The sequence below is a fragment of the Lupinus angustifolius genome, chromosome LG14, assembly GCF_001865875.1.
Source record: "Lupinus angustifolius cultivar Tanjil chromosome LG14, LupAngTanjil_v1.0, whole genome shotgun sequence".
NCBI classification, from domain to species: Eukaryota; Viridiplantae; Streptophyta; class Magnoliopsida; order Fabales; family Fabaceae; genus Lupinus; species Lupinus angustifolius.
The window spans coordinates 10828607-10850403 of NC_032022.1; the positions used below are offsets into that span (position 1 = coordinate 10828607).

The 21797-nt window shown below is 31.8% G+C and overlaps 2 protein-coding genes across 2 annotated transcripts; both read left to right on the forward strand.

Moving 5' to 3' along the window:
- On the forward strand, nucleotides 5765–9968 carry LOC109326938 (WD repeat-containing protein 44-like). The gene is made up of 8 exons (XM_019559859.1): nucleotides 5765–6140; nucleotides 6601–7771; nucleotides 7879–7969; nucleotides 8084–8241; nucleotides 8324–8375; nucleotides 8468–8547; nucleotides 8667–8760; nucleotides 9025–9968. Exons 2-8 carry the CDS (start codon nucleotides 6629–6631, stop codon nucleotides 9552–9554), a joined length of 2148 nt encoding a protein of 715 aa, XP_019415404.1. The 5' UTR covers nucleotides 5765–6140; nucleotides 6601–6628; the 3' UTR covers nucleotides 9555–9968.
- On the forward strand, nucleotides 14622–16934 carry LOC109326146 (DNA-directed RNA polymerase I subunit RPA12). Its single transcript, XM_019558823.1, has 5 exons — nucleotides 14622–14871; nucleotides 15333–15373; nucleotides 16549–16608; nucleotides 16695–16751; nucleotides 16832–16934. Exons 1-5 carry the CDS (start codon nucleotides 14751–14753, stop codon nucleotides 16904–16906), a joined length of 354 nt encoding a protein of 117 aa, XP_019414368.1. The 5' UTR covers nucleotides 14622–14750; the 3' UTR covers nucleotides 16907–16934.

The following is a 21797-nucleotide window of genomic DNA, read 5'->3' on the forward strand; positions in this document are numbered from 1 at the left end:
TTGAAACATATACCAAACGTGTGATAGTGTAGTCAAACTACACTATCCACGTAAATTTTCCAATTGTCTTATATTGTTTGTCAATATGCCTTAAACATACATCTATTTGAGAAATAACAATTGTTAGGATGAATACTATCTATAAAAAAAAAGCATCTTACAAATGGAGCTGTCAATCATGTCTCAAGGCTGCTACTGCAAATAATTGTGCTAAGAGAACTCGTCCAAGTTCAACCAAGTCAAATGATGTTGAATGTCCAAGACATCACAATGATTCAATTTGGATGGACAACATGACATTTTACCAAACCAAAAAGCTTCTTACGAATGGACTTGTTAATCATTTGTCTTATGGCAACAACAGCAAGAAGTTGAGCAAAGAGCAGTGGATCAAGGTCAACCAAAGCAATAATCTTAAATGCCCAAGACTTTACACTGATTCAAAATCAATATTTAATGCAGTTTTTTTCTATTTATGAAAAAAAATGTGCACATTTTATGAGGTGTATTTTATGCTGTCAAATTCAATAAATTTATGTGTGGATTCAGACTTCAGGGCTTCATAATTGTTATGTAATAAGCAACACAAAATAGTTTTAAGTCTTGTGGTGCTCTTTCTATGAAGCCAAAGTGAAGTTATCCTTAGAACTTTTGGATGTATTGGGTCATTTTTTAAGTCTTGGACATTTGTTAAGCGGTTTCTTTCTTTGTAATTGGTTATTGCCATTAGTGACTAGTTTTTATTAGCATTTATCTTTGATCTAAGTTACAGTATCTGATTTCATATGCTTAATAGTGGCAGTGTTCATTGCACATATAAATAGGGCATGATTTAAGGTGAATGCACACTAAAATCTGAATTAGGAAAAATATTCAAGATATAAAAAGAGAAATGTAAAATCAAGATACAAATTTTGTAGTTAATTTCTATTTAGCATTTTGGTCCCCTACAGTAACACAAACGTTTAGAATGGATAATACCTTAATTTGTTTGTGCTTAACGCTTTGTTGAGAAGGAAGAAATCACCATGAGCAACCCAAGCTTCATCTCAAAAAATGAGAAACCCCATCAATCACCATCTTCATTCTAATTTCAGCCCACGCCACAAACGCAAAAAGCTCAGAAATTCATACACTTACATGAAGTCAAACACTCTACCCTTATAACTATAGGATTTGGAACGCGTTGCATGTTGGAAAGTAAGTCTCATATCGCCTACCTCATTGTCTCGGTAATGATTTAAATACCTGTTGGGCTACTCCTCTCATAGCCAGTTGGTTTTGAGATGAAACCTTAACATAGTATTAGAGTCAAAGCCCAATTTCTTTCCGGTTGTCATGGGTCAAAAAATGTCCTTTAGTTATGGGTCAAATGTAACATTTTGCATGGTCCGACAGACTTATATGGAGGGGGCATGTTGGAAAGTAAGTCTCACATCGTCTACCTCATTGTCTCGGTAATGGTTTAAATACCTGTTGGACTACTCCCCTCATAGCCAATTGATTTTGAGATGGAACCTTAATACCTATAGCTAACAATTCGAACTACTCGGTTGAGTTCAAATTAGGTCTACTATTAACCGATTTTGAACTAGTTCAAATAGGCTCTGTATGTGCTCTTTGTGTGACATGAACAAACTGATCTAAAACCTGGTTCATATCTTAATTATTTAATATGACAAAATTGACTTAGATTATAAAACCTAGTTCAGATCTTAAGCTTGAATGAAGGTGTGGAGGAATCGAGTCACCTCAAGAAACTCGTTGCCCACATTGGGCTAGGGTTGGACAACATTTTGACAATTCAAATTGACCTTGAATTTTTTGCTTTAACCTAATGAGGCTCAAAGCCTGATTTCGGATGACATGAGTCCAAGAGGGTAGCAAATTCTAATGGATGTACCTTTATGTAGTTATTGTGATGCCAAATATGAAATAATTGTAATGATATATGACCATTGCCAACACCATGATTTTTGGCTACACAATCTTTTTGGAGTCGTAAGTATATCTTTATGTGGTTAAAACGCATAAAACTTTATTTTATGTCTAATTCATAATAAAAAGGTCTTTTAAATCAAGAGTTCTAAGATAGGAAGTCGATTATGGATTGGAGAAGGTATCGACACCTTGTTCGCCCTACCCGTTCGCCCTAGTAAAACGATACCCTAGCTAATTGCATAGATTAAATTTACCACTGATTTGTTTATTAAAAATTAAATTGTTAAGGCAACTATTTTATTTTTTATATTTATAAGGATATGTCAAAGTAAATCTCACTCTGACATATCCCTATAAATATATTAGAATACACAATTCCAGGGTTGAAAATTAATTAATGTTGAATAATAAATTAGTTTGATTTTTACTGATTTAATATTATAAACATAATAGTTTTAGTTTAATTAGGTAGAACCAATAACAAAGGTCTGTCATTTATCATACACTACATTTTTGCTTGAAGCAGGAAGGAAGAGATGACACGAGTCGTGACTATACTTCTAAATCCCAAAAAATATATTCGCTTTTGGAGCAAGAAGGAAGAGATGACATAGATCGCGACCATACTATCATATCCCAAAAAATATTCAAGGTTGAAACATTTTCGTTATATTTTATTTTTAAAGTAATAGAATTATGAGAAAAAGTAAACAAAAATAGATAATATAAAAATGATATAGTTAAGAGGCATATTATTTATATGAGAAAGAATTCACTTACTCGAAGAGTAAGTTAACGATCTATTCTAAAAAAATTAATGATTTGAATTAGTAAGTAAATATAACAAATAGATTTTCATGGAATGAATAGCTAAGATGTGAAGTATATTTTTTAACTTAATATTGGAGCAAGTGGATCTCTTTATTTATATTGATAAGTTATTTGAAATTAACATTATAAGTAAGGATAAGCTGATTTATGTTTAACATAATAATAATTATTATATATATATATATAATATATAAGAAAGAAAGAAAAGAAAATAGAAATATGAAGACAATTGTCTTACCCAGGGGGATGACAATATGTTGTTACAAGAAGGATCAACTGATAATATGAGAAAGTAACACTGAGAAGGATTACACTTGTTAGGGGCACAAAATTTTAGGTTCTTTCTTTTCTATTTTTTGGATGCATTTTCAATGTGTTCAGTCCCCTATTTATAATGAGTATTGATACATATTTGATTTTAAAACCAAACATAATGTTTAAGTTTATCACGAGAGAAAATATTCCTTACCAAATCAAATCAAATATTTATTTTTTGTATTATTATTGTATGTTTAAAAAAAATTAAAATTTGAATTTGACTTTCCCTCTTAACTTAGAAATTCAAATATGATATTCTTGAGTCCAGAGACACCTTAGGGAATGTTTTTTGTCTTAAAAATAACCTAATAATTTTTATAAAGTCATAAAGTTATAATATCCCTAATTAAGTAAAAATAAATATTTTGATCCTATAAAAATTAAAATAGTTAAAAACTTGTTATGAGCACAAATTCTATAAAATCTTAAAAGTTATGGTATTTCCTCACATGGGTCAAAATAGTTGCTTTGTTTTTATGAGTTGGAGACATTTTTATGTCATTTTTTGGAAGCATTTTTCAATGTGTTCGGTCCCTATTTACAATGGAAATTGGTACATATTTTATTTTAAAACCAAATCCATCTTTTAACTTTATCCTAATAAAAAAAATATTCTTTCACAAAATCAATTCAAATATTTATTTTTTGTATTATTAATGTCCTTTTTAAAAAAAAATCAAATTTTGAATTGGACTTTTCCTCTTAATTTAGAATTTCAAACATGATATTTTTGGGTTCCAAGACACCTTACGAAATGTTTTTTGCTATAAAAATAACCTAATAATTTTTATAAATCCGAAAAGTTATAATATTCCTTATTAAGTAAAAATAAATATTTTGTTCCTATAAAAATAAAAATAACTAAAAATTTAACACCAGCATAAATTCTATAAAACCTTAAAAGTTATTGTATTTCCTCACATGAGTCCAAATAGTTGTTTTGTTTTTATGAGTTGGAGACAAAGTTTTTTATGTCATTTTTAATTAATTGAAATGAAAATTGGGCATATGATTTTTAAGATTGATTTTTTCTCTCTTAAAAGAGTAACAATTGACCATTCACTTAAAATTTATTTTTATTTTAAATAAAATGAAAATTGGCAGGGAAAACTATTCTGAAATAACATATCACTATTATTGACCCAATTAGATGATCTTTAAATATCATTTTATTGTTTATTTGTAGAGAAAATAAAAAATTAGGAGAATTGACTTTGAGGTTGTATATGATCACTTAATCTATATCCTATTTTTTTATACGAGTATGAAATTTTATATCATCTCCTTCTTCAAATAGTTTTTTCCAAAGCAAAATATTTCATTTATTATAAATTTTAAACCAAAACTAATTAAAACATTTATATCTCATTGATTTGTTTTTATTTTGTTTTTTCCCTACTACAAGATTTTTTTTGTCAAAACTTATTTTTATTAAACTTTTTGGATTAAACAAAATTAGAGGTTCACAAAAAATAGATAACTAATGGGTTGTCTAAAAGATGATTTTCACTAACCATGCATTATAATTAAATCTTGTATAAAATGGTAACAATTATATGTATATGTACTAATTTAATGTTTCTAAAATGTAAAAAATTTAAATGATCAGTCTCATATGCACAAATACAAGAAATTGATTTATCCTCTTACAACTTAATCATTAGTACAAATATGATATTCTCATTATATGGTGGAAGATTTATGTGATAAAAAATGGGTTGATCTCATAATCCTTATCCAATACTAAACTATTCGGTACTAGAGTTGATCATCATCCACAATAAGTATATTATTTTGTGTTTTTAAATTAATTGGCAATAATAAAAAACAAGCATTTAATGATTATATTGAACTAAGATTATAATATTTAGTGTAAAATTTTATCCAAAATTACTATATTATTTTGTTGTTCATTTGTATTACTTTTAGATTACATACATTTTTTATCTTGAATTAATTTACAATTATGACATACTATAGGCAATCTTTTATTATAATATCCATCGTCATTTTTTCTCTTGAATTAATTGACAATTGCGACGATAAGAAGGGGAATCATCTTCTTATTCTTTAAACTTTGAAGGTAAAATCAAATAATTGCTAAAAATATTTCTATTCATTAATTTCAGAGAGGTGACTTTTTAACAATTTTAACCTTGAAAAAAATATATTATGTAGTGTAAGAGTTTTTTTTATACTAGTACATTATTCACTTTTAATTATAAGTAATATAGATGAATGGTAAATGATATACTAACTACATAAATCTTTTTAACCTTTTATCTTTCATTCTACTTCATATTAATTACTTATTCATGGAAAAAATCTCAATAATTAAACTTGTGCCTAGTTAATCCTATTCCTTTAACTCAATGACATTATCAAAACAAAAAAAAAGAAATTATCTAATTATATAAAGTGTGTCATTTCTATTACATTTCCTTTACCAATCATATAAAATGTTGAATGAATGACCTAATTTGTATGAAATAAAAAAAAGGTTGTCGAGCCTAAAAATAGGAACAATATGAGCACACACAAGGACACATAAAATACAACTTCAATTTCTTTAGACTCTTGAAATATTAGGAAGAATAAATTTTTCATTAGAAAAATAACTTAAAATCATAACCGTTAAATTTTTGTTTCTTATTCGATATCAGAGAGTATCTCCATCCCATAAAACACAACCACCTCCATCTTCTGGTATTCCTATTCTCGTTTCTCGGGCCTTCTCCTGCACCAACATCGATAAATGTTTTTCTCTCCCTTAATTCCTGTTTTACCCTTTACCTCTTTCCTATTCCTTCTTTTGAAAACGGACATTTCCTCTCTGATTCTCTCTGTTTATTTTTTCACTTCACTTCTTTTTTCTATCTATCTATATATATTAACTTGGTCTATTTTCATTTTCGCTTATAAGTGATTATTTTCGTTTTCGCTTTTCATTATTCATCGCAAAAACAACACATCAACACTCTCCAATATTCCAAACACATGTCATCGCTTCGTTCTAACACCATTTTCTTCTTGTGATCATCACCACCCATGTGAGCCCATTTTTCATTCTTCCTTCGTTTTCTCTCAAAAAAAGTTGTTTTTTTGCTTGTTTCTTCCAACACTTCATTTCTCAAATTCATCTATTCTGAAAATCTACACCTTTTATTTACTTTCCACCCTTTTCTATTTTTGTGGGTTTGTTTTGAATTTCTGTTTTTTATTTTATTTTTTGGTTTCATTTTTTGTTGCAATTCCAATTCCTTTGAAAGACTAGGTTCATTGGGTATGGATTGGGATCCATGTTGGATCTCTCGGTTTTCGTAAACTTCTTATTAAATTATCTCTCTCCGTTTCTCCTTATTGAGTGGTTTGAATCAACTTTTTATATATTTGATATTGGTTTTTGTGCTTCTATATATAGTTTATACTCTGGGTGGATTCTTCGTCCGGGGATAAAAAAAATTGGATTTTAACACATACCCAGTTCCTAAAATGTTGTTTATTTGAAAGGGTTTTCATGGGTTGAACTTCAAGAATCATGGGTAGCTTCAGCGGAGATGAGGAATGTGAGTTTTTCGATGCTGTTGAGGATATTGGTTCTATTGCTGATGCAAAATTGGATGGCAAAGACAATGATTCTAGTGCTAGAGAAGGAATGTCCAAAGGTTTTGATTATGATGTGTGGATTAGGAGACCGAGGAGTGTGAGAGAGCGAAGGAGTAGGTTTATGCAGAGGTTGGGGTTGGGTGTGACTGAGAATGGAGTTAAAAATTCAGTGGATTTGGGTGGTGGTGGTGGTGTTGAAGGGGAAAAGGTGAATAATGGTGTGAATGGTAGTGATGGGGCTGTGGATAGAAATTGTGGTTTTCAGGAGGAGTTCTGTTCGAGCCGGTCATCGATGTCTTGTTGGTCTACTATGAATTCTTCGGAGGAGTTTGGTTTGGTGGAGAATTTGCCTTGTCACATGGATCAGGAGGGGCAGGATAGGAGGATGAGCTATTGTGGTAGAGATAAGGATTCGGATAGGTCGGTGGTTGCTGAGGAACCTGAGGATTCTGAGAACACCTTTCAACGTCTGGCGAGTAGGGAGTTTGAGGAGATCGATGCGGATGCTTTATCCAAGAAGTCCAACGGGACTGGAAGAGGTTGGTTAAGAAGATTGCAGTCGATAACGTGTATCAGGGATAGGCAAAGTGAAAGTGAAAATGTGGGACAAGGAGATAGTTGTGCATTCTCAGGGTGTAGGCTTCAGAAAGTTAAGGTTCGTCAATGCAAGAAGCAAATGAAGGAACTTTCAGCTCTTTACACGAGGCAAGACATCCAAGCACACGAAGGTTCGATTTTGACCATGAAATTCAGCCCTGATGGACAGTATCTTGCCAGTGCTGGCGAAGATGGTGTTGTGCGCGTGTGGCAAGTGGTTGTCGATGATAGGTGTAATGAAATTGACATTCCTGAAATTGATCCATCCTGCATTTACTTCACAGTGAATGATCTCTCTGAATTGAGACCACTGTTTATGGACAAGGAAAAACTTACCAAAGTGAAGGGCCTGAAAAAAACATCAGATTCAGCATGCATTATTTTCCCGCCTAAGATCTTTCGGTTGTTGGAGAAACCATTGCATGAGTTCCACGGTCATAGAGGGGAAGTTTTGGATCTCTCTTGGTCAAAGAATAATGTGAGTGAATGCCATAATTTTAGTTATTTATTGAACTAAACATACACTTAGGTATAGACTAATTTTTGGGGAAATTGACTTGGTTTTCATTTTCTTTTTGGATGCAGTATCTTCTGTCATCTTCAGAGGACAAAACTGTCCGTCTATGGCACATGAAGCATGAAAACTGCCTGAAAATTTTCTCACACAGTAATTATGGTGCGCCTTGCTGTTTTTTCTATCTTATTTTCAGAATTGTTGAGCCATTGTCCTAATTTGTTTTTATCATTTCAATTTTCTCACAAATTGTCTATCATTTGATAATTTGTACAGTGACATGCATACAATTCAATCCCATGGATGACAATTATTTCATTAGTGGATGTATAGATGGAAAAGTGCGCATCTGGGCAGTTCCTGATTGTCATGTTGTTGATTGGATTGATACTAGAGAGATAGTGACTGCAGTATGTTATCGGCCTGATGGGCAGGTAACATTTTTTAGCAATTTCTATTTATAGAAATAAAGACTATATAGCAAGGGATTTCTGATGAATGGCTCACTCTATACAGGCAGGGATTATCGGCTCCATGGCAGGCAATTGTCGATATTTTAATGCATCAGGTATCATCTGACATATATCTCCTCATTTTCCTCTGGTTAAACCATTTAGGTGTCCCTAATGCTGCTTGTTTTCAATTTTTTGCTTGAACCAGAGAATCACTTGCAGTTAGATTCCCAACCATGCTTACTTGGTAAAAAGAAACTTCCTGGCAGAGGGATAACTAGCTTTCAGGTATTTCGACCTCTCTTGCTTCTTGTGCCAGATTATTTTGTTTTGCTCTTGTGTATTTGTGAATTTCTATATAAGCTCCTCTTTTCTGTGATCAACTGAGTATATGTTATTTATTTCAGTTTCTTTCACAAGATTCTAACAAAGTTATGGTTACTTGTGCTCATTCACAAGTCAGAATCCTTCATGAGCATAATGTGATTGGCAAATACAAAAGTATGTTACTTTGCTTAATTCCTATACTTATGATGAATTTTCCTCAGTTCCCAACCGTTCTGTACTATTGTACATTCTTTTACAATTGATAAGTTATTTTTTATTCAATTTGTTCTGACATTTTTTTTGTTGTCAAACTTAAATGCTGGCATGATAGCTTGAAGCTCACTTAGGCTACTATTCTTATTGTTGGTTCACTAACTTCATTTGTATTTTATTTCATTGTATGTTCTGTTCCTAAGGTTCTTCATTTTTTGCTGTTAGGCCTAAGCGGCGGGAGTGCATTGTCTGCATCTTTTACTTCTGATGGGAAACATATATTATCTGCATGTGAGGACTCTAATGTTTATCTATGGAACCTTAGTCAGGATGAGTCTTGTCCAACAAAAGTTAAGAAGATTACATCTTGTGAGCGTTTTTTCTCGAATGCATCTGTTGCAATACCTTGGCATGGTTTGAAATCTCAAAATACTGAAAACGAACTTCAAGTGGATGTCCTGGATAAAAGATTGCCTCTAGGTATTCGACTCAGTCCACCTGCTTCTTTCTCTCTCGACCAAGAGTTTTTCTTGGAGTCTTTTCCCAAGGGATCTGCGACTTGGCCTGAAGATAAACTTCCTGTTTCAAGCTCCAAGGCTAAAACATCTGTGATGCATAAATCTGAATACAAGTTCTTGAAATCTTCTTGTAAGAGTACCTCCCATTCTCATGCGTGGGGCATGGTGATTGTTACTGCAGGATGGGATGGGCGAATAAAATCATTCCACAATCATGGGTTACCTGTACTGGTTTGACAAGATGTGGCTTTGATTGGTTGGAGAATCAAATCAAGATTCATTGCTGTTCTTCGGCAAGTTGTTGTCCTCGGAAAACCACATGCTGCTAATGTTTTGAGGTTCAACAGTGATGTTGACTTTGGCAGCACCAGTAACAAAGCAGGTTGAGGTCAAACCTCAAGCAGGTGTTACAACTGTGACGAGTGAGGAACTTTGCCTTTTGGGTGGTCCCCCTTGAGATTTCCGGGGATTAATTTTACCTATTGGTTCATAACAAGTGGTGGCGTTTTCATGGTTCTAATGTAATCCTAATGGAAATGCAGTAGTGGCCAGGGTTTAGCTTGTCCCTGTTCCCAGTCTAAATTGCCTTCTTGCTATAACAAGAATCTGCTAGCCCCTAAACCATGTGATATTAACTTGGTAGACGGCCTATGAGACCTTCATGTTTCCTTAAGATGAAAGGGTGAAGTTCTAGAGCCAGTAGCTGAAGTTTGCTTTGATCAAAATGCCGAGGGTGGTGTTGACGATCATTATTGGCAGAGCTAAACTAATTGAATCTCTTTTTCTGCCAATCTTCCACTCCATCTTATGGTAGGGCCTCATGCTGGAACTTAATGTGGCACAGAGCTTCATGAATAGGTACTTTTATATCTACTTCATGGATAGGTTGCTTTTATATCTGCTTCATGTATAGGTGCGTTTATTATCTACCTTTTGCTCCAATGATATAAACAGTACATGCTACCAATCAGATTTTCTTTTCTTAAGTCATTAGTGGCTTGGAAGTTTTGCTGATTGTCAGAGCCTCTTGCAACATCTGCAGTGCTGAGAAATATCATTGCCAACAAATATTATGTATATGGTCTCAAATTTTAGGTTGATATTACTTTTTGACTAGTTTAGTTACTAAGCTCTTATCCTTTGTAATGTATTTATTATTAGTTTCATTTTGGTATTGGTAGATATGTAAATTTGTAATTTGCTCTATGTAAGTAAAAAAGTTGTGTTGCCATGGTCTCTGGTTTATGGAAACTAATGCTCTTTGTATATCATTCATCACTCCCTTTTTTTTGGTCACATGAAAGTAATGAACAAAGAACATTGCTCTCTCTCTTAGGTTTAATATGTGATATACTTTTGTGAAGAAGTAAAGGTACTTTAGGTAAATAATCACAGAATCTAGCAAATTAAATTTGAAATGACTGATGGGTATTTTTATGTTGTTTGTCCTGTTCACAAAATTAATAGGCCTATTATTTTGTTTGCATATGAATTTGAGGTCTATACTTCAACTATATCTTATTATGTGTGGCTATACTATGATATGTAGTCTTTTCTAAGTAAACATGACTTTCCAATTCTTGTTTTTGATTTAATGAGTGGTCATGTTTGGTTAAAGTAGTAAAAGGATGTAATGACATTAATGTTGTGTTTATCAATCAAGTTGGCTAATGCAAATTCACTTGTCTAAGGAAGGTAATGTGACCCATGATCTATAGTGCACAATGCTGATGCATTATTGTCTGCCATGTACTTACTTAATAATAAGGTCCTTTATTTCTGTAATACTCTCTGTAGTATAAAAATTAAAAAAAAGCAATATATTTTCTATTATTGGAAAGATGGAATGTGCGGTGCTCACATGGTGATGGAGTGTAGTTTAGATGAATTATTAGTAGATTTTATTCTCTAGTTCCTAAATCGCAAGTATTTATAGTTTAAATTATGTTCTTTTATACTAAGGTGTTGGTTTAGTGGTCTAAGGCCCCTTTAGATCTCTGGAACGACCAACAGATCAAGGGTTCGATTATTGAGAACAACATTTGTTGGGAGAGACAGTTACACACTCTGAAAGATATAGTTTCTTATCATAAGCTAAGAGATACTATTTGTAATACCAAAAAATGAGATTCTTTTTCTACATGTGAAAGGTGAATTGTCATACAATCCAATTAGTTTACATTTCTATTTCACACATATTTCTAAATCAATTACAAGAAAAAAAAAACTTGGTTGGAGACAACCTCAACACATAACATCCAGAGACATCCAATCATAGTTTGACAAATCATAGAAATCGTGGGTCTCACCCTAAAGAGAAAGACAGGAGGAGAGAAAGACAGAGAAAAAACCTGGGTTAGTGGAGTGAAACTCACAATTTCTATGATTTGTCAAACTATGATTAGGTGTCTCCAAATGTTATGTGTTGAGGTTGTCTCCAGCCAACCAAGTTTTTCTCCAATTAGTTAATATGTTATTTCAACTTAAACATGATATTAATCCTTTTATTTGAAGTCATAAAATTATCCAGCTCCTGAATAGAATAAAGTTAATCACAATACAAAATGTCAAGTAGCAAAAGGGAAAAACAATGAGAGAGAAGCATATATAAATATAAACAGAAAAAATATAAACTTAATATATATCAATTTGCTTTTTTTTAAAAAGAAACTTATTGTGTGGGAGTATTATTTGGAAGAATATTTATGTTCTGTTTTGGTTTAATCATTCAAATAACATTTTCAAGCAATGATAGTATCAATTTCCAACAAAAAGTATATTGTGTAACTCGGAACACTCTGTATGGTCTATAATTGTGAAGAATAATATTTAAAAAGGAATGCACATTACACATACCTACGACAAAGATATGCTCATTGAAGAAAGAGCATATTAAAAAGTTACAAATCAAATTAGTTGAAACTAATAAGACGTTAGTTTAATTGTGTTTTGCTATATCAAAATGTCAATGGTTTGATTCTTGTGAGCGACACTCGTTTGGCTGCAGCCACACACCTCAAAAGCGATTAGTTCCTTATCCATAGGATGAGTGAAAATCTTTAGTAGTAAAAAAAAACAAATTAGTACAAGAAATGAACAATGAACCTGAGAAATTATAAACCATGATCAGGCAAACTAAATCAAAAGCACATGGTAGTGAATATATACACTCAATAATATAAAGGAAAGGAATCAAGGACAGAACAAGGAAAAAGAATATAAATGAATGATTAATTGAGTGAGTATATTTTTTCATGTAATCTTTATTATTCAACCTCATCTTATGTTTATTCTTTTTTAAGCTTTTTATGAGTGATGATTCTAGCTTTTGAGATTAGGCCAACCATGCTAGTACACAGTGTTACCCATATAAGAACATTGGTTCAGAGAATCAAATGCTAAAAGCTGTGTTAATAATCAGAAAGGACAAAAAGCATAACTTTGGATTAACTTATCAGAGAGATATGTTTTGTTAAAAATATACACACACCCGACAAAGAAACATGTAACTATTTACTGCGCTATCTCTGTGTGCTACATCATGATTATAGTTAGTTACTTTAACAAAATGTTTTGGATTTACAGTGTATATTAAATATTACTTCTTTTGATCTCAATCAAGTTCTGAATAGACAAAGAATGGTGATTCTAAAGGGTGACATAAAAAAATGTAACTACTTTATCAAATACTTGTGAATATGTATATATAGTACATAGGTATTTAATCTTTGCAGAACTTATAATGGTGATATCAACATCCTTGGGATGTGATTTCCATTCCTTTCTTGATTAAGTAAGTGGATTCCTCCTCTTCTCGATAAGCAAAAAATGATTGATATATTTGGATAGAAACTTGGATTCTAGAGTGTTCGCACGTAAGGGTTGAAACAGGTGTGACTGGACTTTGCATTAAACAAGCTCAAACTATATAGCATATACGAGTCTGAGTCTGACCTATTAGCCTATTTAAAAAAATCAAAGCATATGTCTGACCTGTTTAAAAGTTTAGTATGACATGTTAGCATGTTTAAAGGCCTATTATACTATATGGTCGTGAAATAAGTTATCATGTTTATATTTAAATAGGCTTATAACCTTACTTTTAGTTAGACACATCTAATTCTAATAATTAAATTATATTTTTGTATACATTTTTATATTAATATTACATATATAATAATTTATTATATTAAAATAATATAATTTTAACATATATAACTAAATAAGCCATCATGTTAGGCCTAATAGACCTTTTAGGTGGTCTAAAGTCTGGTCTATTGGTCTAAATAGACTTTTTAAAAAGTCTGAGCGTGACGTGTTTATGAAAAAAATTTGGCCTGACCTATCCTGTTATAGGTCATATAATAGATCATTAATAGACGAATCTAACTTATTTATATCCTTATAATCACACTAAAAGGAAATACAAAACAAATTTGAGAGGTCATTGGTGAAAGTGATAAAAATATGTTTTTTAACAAACCCTTCTTAGGGATATGAAGTAATTTGCCTCATGATTTACTAGCTTTAAATCTATAGTGTCAAAGTTGATGACCTTGCTACTTGGCTAAAAAAACAACCTAGTGTATATTCGAATTGTTTGCATTGGAATTAATTAATAATACATCAGCTAATATTTTAAATAAAAAATAAAATACTTGAAAATCCCAAAATAATTTAAATCTCAATTTTTAGAATTCATCACTGAATTATAGGTCATCCACTTACTGATCTCAATTTTAAATCCGAAATATATTAGTTTTACAAGAAGAATTTAAACTCAGATGTAACTCTATTGATTAAGTTGACTTTAAAAACAATGGACTAATTGAATGAACTTTTTTTTATTTTATTTTAGACCAATATTAGAACAAGTTTTTTAAAAAAATAGTTTTTTTTACCAAGGATATCTCTTATTTACACTTAGAGACTAATATCCCTTTCATAAGTAAGACATAACAAAAAATAAATGAGATTGACACCTTGTTTTGTACTTATATACTGATTTGTTTTGTTTTAAAAATATTTTTGTAAAAAATAATTATATAGGACACATATCATGATTTTAATAGTTGAATTGAGATAATTTATCTTCTTATATATTTCACAAATTATTTCACGTTTCAAGTGTTCCATTTATTTTCATTTCTCTTTGAAACTTAACTTGCAAACAGATCTAAAGTGGTTCAGTTTGGGTTTAACAAGACTTTAACACAGCCCATTAATAAAAAAACAGAGATCTGGCCCAAAGAAAAATAAAACAGGGCAATACGAAACGACGCGTTTAGAGTGAGAAACATTTCCCCATCCAATCCCATTCTCGAATTAGGGTTTGCAAAATTACTATCATCTGTTATATCACACTTCACACCGTTTTAGGGTTTTCGAATTTCACGACTCAAATTCATCGTGTTATTCTCTAATTGTTAGATAATGTCTCAATATTCTCGGGGCCGTGATTTCTTGTTTTGTAATTTGTGTGGGACAATGCTCACAGTCCCTTCAACCGCGCAAGCTGAATGCCCTTTGTGCAAAACTAGGCGCAGCTTAAAAGGTGAATGAGCCTTTCAAGTTTGTACCCTTTTCATTTTCTTCAGATTATTGATCTGCATGTTTGGTTTGTTATATATTGTTAACTGTTAACAACTGAAATTACTTGTATGCATGTTTTTAGTTTAAATTCTGTAACTCTTTATACACCAATGTGTACTCAGGTAAGGATGCCATTTGATCCTTTCAATTGTTTCTTGATATAAACAACTCCAGTGTTTCCATTGATTAGGTGGTGAAAGTAACAGTAGTGAGCATCCTCCTCATTTTTTATTGGATTCATATACTGTGCAATGTCATTTAGACGCGGGGAGATGAATTTGCTGCACTAACATCTGAACTGCGAGTGCAAGCTTTTTGTGTCTGTGTGTGAACTGTTGATTGCATTATTCATATATGTTTGTTCAACTTTAGCTTTCTTCTGCTGGTGTTTCATGCATCTTAACTAACTATCCTTATCTTCAGGTATTCGTGGGAAGGAAATAAGTTACACAATTTCTGCTGAGGTATGCTATACAGACTAGATTAGACACACATCATATTTTTATTGATTTTGTTGAAATAGATCATTTCAGACACCTAATGACAGCATTTGCCACATAGACTTTGGTAGAGGGTGTTGGTTAAATTTCTGATGGATGTACCTTTACTATGACATTAACATAACTAAATTCATGATGGACTGTTAGTGTGTTTGAGTTCTTTAATATGCGCAAGGTAATGATAGGTTTAGATACCTTAGTCCTTGATTACATTTCAGTATCTCACCCTTGTTCCTAAAAGATGGAATTCAATAAGAAGATTCCCGTCATTGGAGAATGAAATATGAGTATTGGTTACGCTTATATTGGTTACGCTTATCGAAATGTTGAACATGGTTTAGGATTTGATGGTTGTAAGCAAAATTTATTATGTTATTATAAGCACAACAATCTTCGCTTCATATATGTGATGGGTTCATATTCCTTAAGTGCTTCCTTTTGGATTGAAGGATATTAAAAGGGAGGATTTAGTGGCAACATCCAAGCCTTAATCCTACTTGGTGGGGCTGGGTACATGAGTGATGGGTCGAATGACGCCATAATGCTCTATCAGAGATAATATTCATTAACAAAACAATGATCTCTAAATCTTTCATAATGGTTTTGCCTATGGTTTTTCTTGGTCTCCCTCTTCCTCTATTAATTGGATTAACTTCCATGTGATCTATTCTCCTTACTAGAGTTTATATCGGTCTCCTCTGCATATGTCCAAACCACCTAAGACATCATTCTACCATCTTTTCTACAATAGGAGCTACTCCAACTTTCTCCATAGTACATCCATTTCTAATTTTATATTGTTTAGTATGTCCACTCATCCAACATAACATGCTTATCTCTTGTTGACATTTTCCCGTTCAACGTTAGTCTCATATAATATTGGAGGTCTCATAGACGTGTGATAAAATTTCCCCTTAAGTTTGAGTAGTACCTTTTTATCACATATGATACCTAAAGCATTCCGTTATTTTATCCACCCCGCTTGAATCTGATGGTTCACATCTCCATCAATTTCCTAATTGTCTTGAAGGATTTAATGACAATTTAGCAAAAAAAAAATGTTATGATAAACAGGATGATGTTAATCTTCACATTTGTTATGGTTTCATATTCCTTAAATTCCCCCTTCTGGTTTTCAGGATATCAGAAGAGAGCTTGGAATCAATATAATTGAAGAGGAGAAGGTGCAGTTGTCCAAGGTAATGCAACCTGCAATATTTATTTAAGGTCATAGTCTTTCCTTGTAACATCAGTTCATGTATTAATGAAAATTATTTGATGACAGGTCAACAAGACATGTGAAAAATGTGGCCATAATGAAGCAATCTTCTATACTCGACAGGTATTGTACTATAATGCAGATTCATTAATTTCTTATGAAGCTTATTTAGTATCCAAATTTATGAGTGTCTCAAATGTCAGATGAGATCTGCGGATGAAGGGCAAACTACATTCTACACTTGCACCGATTGTGGCCACCAGTTTCAGGAGAATTAAGTTGGTACCATGTTTCCAGTTTCATGAGGAAAATGAAGCTGACCCTTGTAACAAACCTTGTCAAGTAGAAGGGTCATTTTTGCAAGAATTGGGGCTGAATGTTGAATTCTTCTTTTTTATTTGTTTGAAAACAAGTTTAGGATTAGGCAGTGTAGCTGGGTTTAACATAAAGCATGGTACTCAAATGTAATTGCAAATTGTGAGATTCTTCTATTAGAGTATATCAAAAATTGCAAGATATATGAAATTGATACTTGAAATTGTCATCTTAAGTTAGCAGGGTAACATTTTTTTTGTTAAAATTGCAAGATTCATTATCAGGAGTTTAATTGAGGTGTTATATTTCATGTGAAACGGGATAGCAGGCTATCAATATATCAAAAAAGAAATACTATGCTATCAGTCATGAACATTTATTTACAGCTTCCTATGCTATCCTTGCTAGTTTATTTATCTTGGTTTATTTTTTAAGATATAACCAAGATGGATTTGGCTTTGCTATTTGAGGCATGTTCTACATTGATACTACAAAGTTATTTTGGATAACCATTCAAATTTTAAGCATCCGGTTTTCTCTAATATATTTGAAGTATGAAATATCAACTATGGAACTCACTGGATTATATATAAGTGTAATATCTAATTATTTAAGTACTACGAGTTAAGATTTATACACAATCAGTATATCATTCATATAAAATTTGTGCACCGCCAGTGTAAAGTTTTTTATACCGTTAGCATATCATCTATTATTGATTTGTATTACTTTTGTTTGAGAGTCAATGATTGTTAAACATATGAATGATTGTTAAAAATCATTTACACTGTCAGTATATACATATTAAATCCTTTTTTTTTTTTTAGGGTCAATAATTATTGAAAGTGGATGAAAGATGATAAACTGACAGTGTGTATAGAACTTATATATTATTAGTGTACATTTTTCTCTATATCCATGCATCATCACCATCTGATATTGAATAGGCTAGGAGTTCTGTAGCATGAATCAAATTTTTATATTGATTACTTCATATAAATATACTTTTAGAAGTTAGTTTGTGTTAGTGGAGCATGTATATTTGCAACATTACTATAGAATGAATTTTAACACTTGTGTCTAGTTTTGTTTCCCTCATCTCTTAAATAGAACATGTGAATTAATGTGATTCCCTTTTGGTACAATGGAAATAAGAATGAAGAAAGAAAACAAACTAAAACAATGGAGTGAGATCCTCTGTAGGATAGTGAGCGCGTAGGTAGAGAGCTTAACAAGTGTATTGTACTGAAATAAGAATACCAGTAAAAGAGCTTAACAAGTGTATTGTACTTAGACCACTGAAAAGGCATACTAATAATATGTATTGTCCTAAAAACAAACACATAATCGGAGGAGACAAAATCAGAATACAAATGCCATGTTTGAGCTATAGAATATTTAACCTTGTTAAGCATCAAGTGGCAATAATAAATTTAGTCTGAAGAATATAATGACAAGTTAAGTTCTCCTATGTTCTATATATTTTTAGTGTTAATGGAAGGGAAGTGAATATGGGTAACTTTCTTACTTTTAAATTAGTTCAAACAAAGTGCTGGTGAGCTTTCCTTATCTGACTGCCACTCATGTATGTATATCTCATAGAGCAGTGATTTGGAGGTGAGTGTGATATGCCATTCTCATCTTTGTTTCTTCCTTCTATTTCTAGTTTGATTGTTTTTTTATCATTATTTCCAGCATTCCATTGAAATTACTTACTAAAGCTTTGGAGTTTTTTCCTACTATATAATACACCATTCGTTGGAAGGAACTTACGAGTGCATTTGTAAGTTGAGTTTTTTAGGGAAAAGAATGAAAATTGAAAACATGAAAGTCATAAAATACAGCTGTGAGAGAATAATGAAGTCTTCTCTTTCTATTTATTCCCCTCTAAAATCAAACTCGCAAACTAACTTACATTTCTCCAAAAGATCAAATAGTTTGGGAAAATGTAGAGAGGAAATCGGGTAAGCATCCAAAATGAACAGCATCTCTCACTTTGAGCATTTATGTAGTGACCCAAATGGGATCATTTATGTTTGGCTTTTCAGTTCCAATTTTTAGAAAACAGTGTCACAAATGCATGTTGTCCTTTTGTCATTGTGCTGCTGAGAATTGTTCAACATTTGAAATAGTGGACTGAAATATTACACCCTTCTCTGTTTACTCCAGCATAGAGCTGTGTATGTGCATGTGCCTTGTCGCCACTTCTTTCTCATAATTTTGTGATGGAAGTTAGGAATAGTTATATGAAGGATATAAGAAGAAATAAAAAAGGAAACTAAGCATAATATTTTATAAGATGAGTGTAATATAATATCTATGCAATTTGTTTAGGTTTAATTTCCCTCAGACTATAACCTACTATAAATTTTGAGTGCAATTTGTATTAGTGTCAAATTTCCTAATTTGTGCTAGTTTCAAATTCACGTTATGATACAATGTTTATGTACTATTATAACGTAAGCTAGTATTTTTTGTACTATCAGGGTATTTCTTTACTTTTTTGGGTAATGAATTAATTACTTTCGGAATTCATGATTGATTCTCCCAACAAGTATCACTTATAGGAATCGAACACTCGACCTTGAAGATCCAGTAGGGTTTTATACTATTAGATCAACACATTGTTAATAACACACCAATATGATAAAGATGTTTACAAAATGATATTTTGCTTGCACTCAAAAGTAAAGATAAATGAATTTATATGCCTAATTTTATGAGTGTGGCTCCTCTCCATTATTAAAGTGGACAATGCGTAGTTAAGATCAGGACATGTGGCAAATTTTTTTTTTTAATGGTTTAGATTTTTATTCTTTTTGAAAACAAATATTTCAGAAAAATTAAACCTCACACAATACTGGAGAGGAATCATTCTCTAATTTTATGTACGTTGAATGTTCTTAAATGTTGTCTTGAGTCTTCTATAATAACTAAGGAGACACGTAAAACATGTATGGGCACACACCTATCTACACACAACAAATCAGATTTTGACTAATCCTTACAATAAAAACACATACTTAAATCTTGATTAGTTTACATTGACACATTTCCATATAAGTTTATTTTAACGAAAGATAATATTTGAAATATAAAAAGGTGGTTTCATCAACCACCTTATTTGTTAATCAATATAATTTTTTTATATCAATATAAAAAGGTGGTTTCATCAACCACCTTATTTTTTATATTCGAAATATAACATATCGCTAGACCAATGTTACTCAAAATTAAATTTAAAGGTAAAGTTATTATTTCTTTTTCTTAACTTAAATTGATTTATCATGCTTACTATTACTAATGTTAATTTACATCGTTAGTTCTACCATAATTTTTCTTCTAACATCATCCCAATATCTCATTAAATCCAATAATTTATTTTAATACCCTATGAAGTATGATTATCATTACCAACAAATACTATGATCTCATAGAGGATGATTAATTTAACATTTCAATGTTTTAAGATTAAACTCGTAATGCTATTTCCATATCCTTTTGCTAGTGCACCAACAAAGGGTCTTAATTTCATGATAAATCAACAAGATAAAAAAGAAAGGAATTGAAAGAGCAAAAAGATAAGAAAATGCAAAGAACGTTTATTATTGAAAAAATATAATTCTATACAAGACAAAGTGCAAGAATTTATACAATGGAAAAATTGATAATTACTTGAAACCCAAGCTATCATTTAGAGTAAACATAATTCCTACTATTATAACTAAATATAAGCCATATTTAACAAAGGGCATTATACATTCAACTATCTTCTTGCTCTCCCTTTGAATTCATCTATTACCCACTCCCATGTCTTTCTCCATCCATTGACTAAGAAAAGTGAAGAAAGCATAAATATAAGGACTAGAAGCTGTTGGAGAATTTCTCCGACCATAATCCTTAGATTGAATGCGGAAGTCCTTATGGTCATGGTTTCGTTCCGATAACCTAATGTTTATCCCCATACATTAACCCTTATGGAATGACCATGACCCAAACCGAAGAAACCCTAATAGATTTCATGGTGAAGAAGAAGAACATACTTTGTTGAGCCATTTCGGAATCTCGAAGGTATGAGGGTGCGATGATCTTCCAGATGTAAGAGCACCGAATGGTTTTCCTTATGCTTCTCTAGAGGGGAATGAGAAAGCCTTGAGCTTGAGAGAGTGCCTTATGGTGAGAGTGAATCTTGATGTGAGACTCTTGGCTTAGTTACCTTATGGAATTGTGATGGAGTGTTATCTTATATATGATAACTCTTCACAATTCCCTTTATTCTCATCAGCCTACTCAACAAAACCCATTGCTCTACAAATGGAGACCATAACCCATAAAAGTAACCTCATAGTGGTTACTACTTTAGTTGCAATAATTCTGATTCAGTCCCTTCATCAAATCAGAAATGACCCAAATGTATCTACACTTGTAATATTTCATGACACATATGCCCTTAGCCACCAAATTAATTCTTGAGGATCATTTTATATTTTGGCTAATTAAATAATGGCCATAACACAATTATAGAATTATATTTGTGACCCATAAATTGTCAGAAATTCTAACAATCTCCCACTGGTCACACATATGATTCTCCATACGTGTTATCCTTATTGCACGCTTAAATATTGTCATTATGACTCAGACATACCTAAATTATCCCGTCCATTAGTCATGTCTCCATATCGAATCACAATGAATTTCGCCATATCAATCATGACTAATTCAACAATGATCACCAACATTGACACAACTAAATGACATAGATTCATCATGAAATGTGTAGCATGAAAATCACATGAATATGATCTACACATGTCAATTTTCAACTGGTCCTACTTAACTTTAGTGAGATCC

Coding starts and splice junctions, on each gene's coding strand:
- LOC109326938 (XM_019559859.1), top strand. CDS start 6,629: ATGGGTAGCTTCAGCGGAGATGAGGAATGTGAGTTTTTCGATGCTGTT. Junction 8,376..8,467: donor TCGATATTTTAATGCATCAG/GTATCATCTGAC, acceptor TGCTTGAACCAG/AGAATCACTTGCAGTTAGAT. Junction 8,761..9,024: donor TGTGATTGGCAAATACAAAA/GTATGTTACTTT, acceptor TTTTGCTGTTAG/GCCTAAGCGGCGGGAGTGCA.
- LOC109326146 (XM_019558823.1), top strand. CDS start 14,751: ATGTCTCAATATTCTCGGGGCCGTGATTTCTTGTTTTGTAATTTGTGT. Junction 14,872..15,332: donor AACTAGGCGCAGCTTAAAAG/GTGAATGAGCCT, acceptor CCTTATCTTCAG/GTATTCGTGGGAAGGAAATA. Junction 15,374..16,548: donor GTTACACAATTTCTGCTGAG/GTATGCTATACA, acceptor TCTGGTTTTCAG/GATATCAGAAGAGAGCTTGG.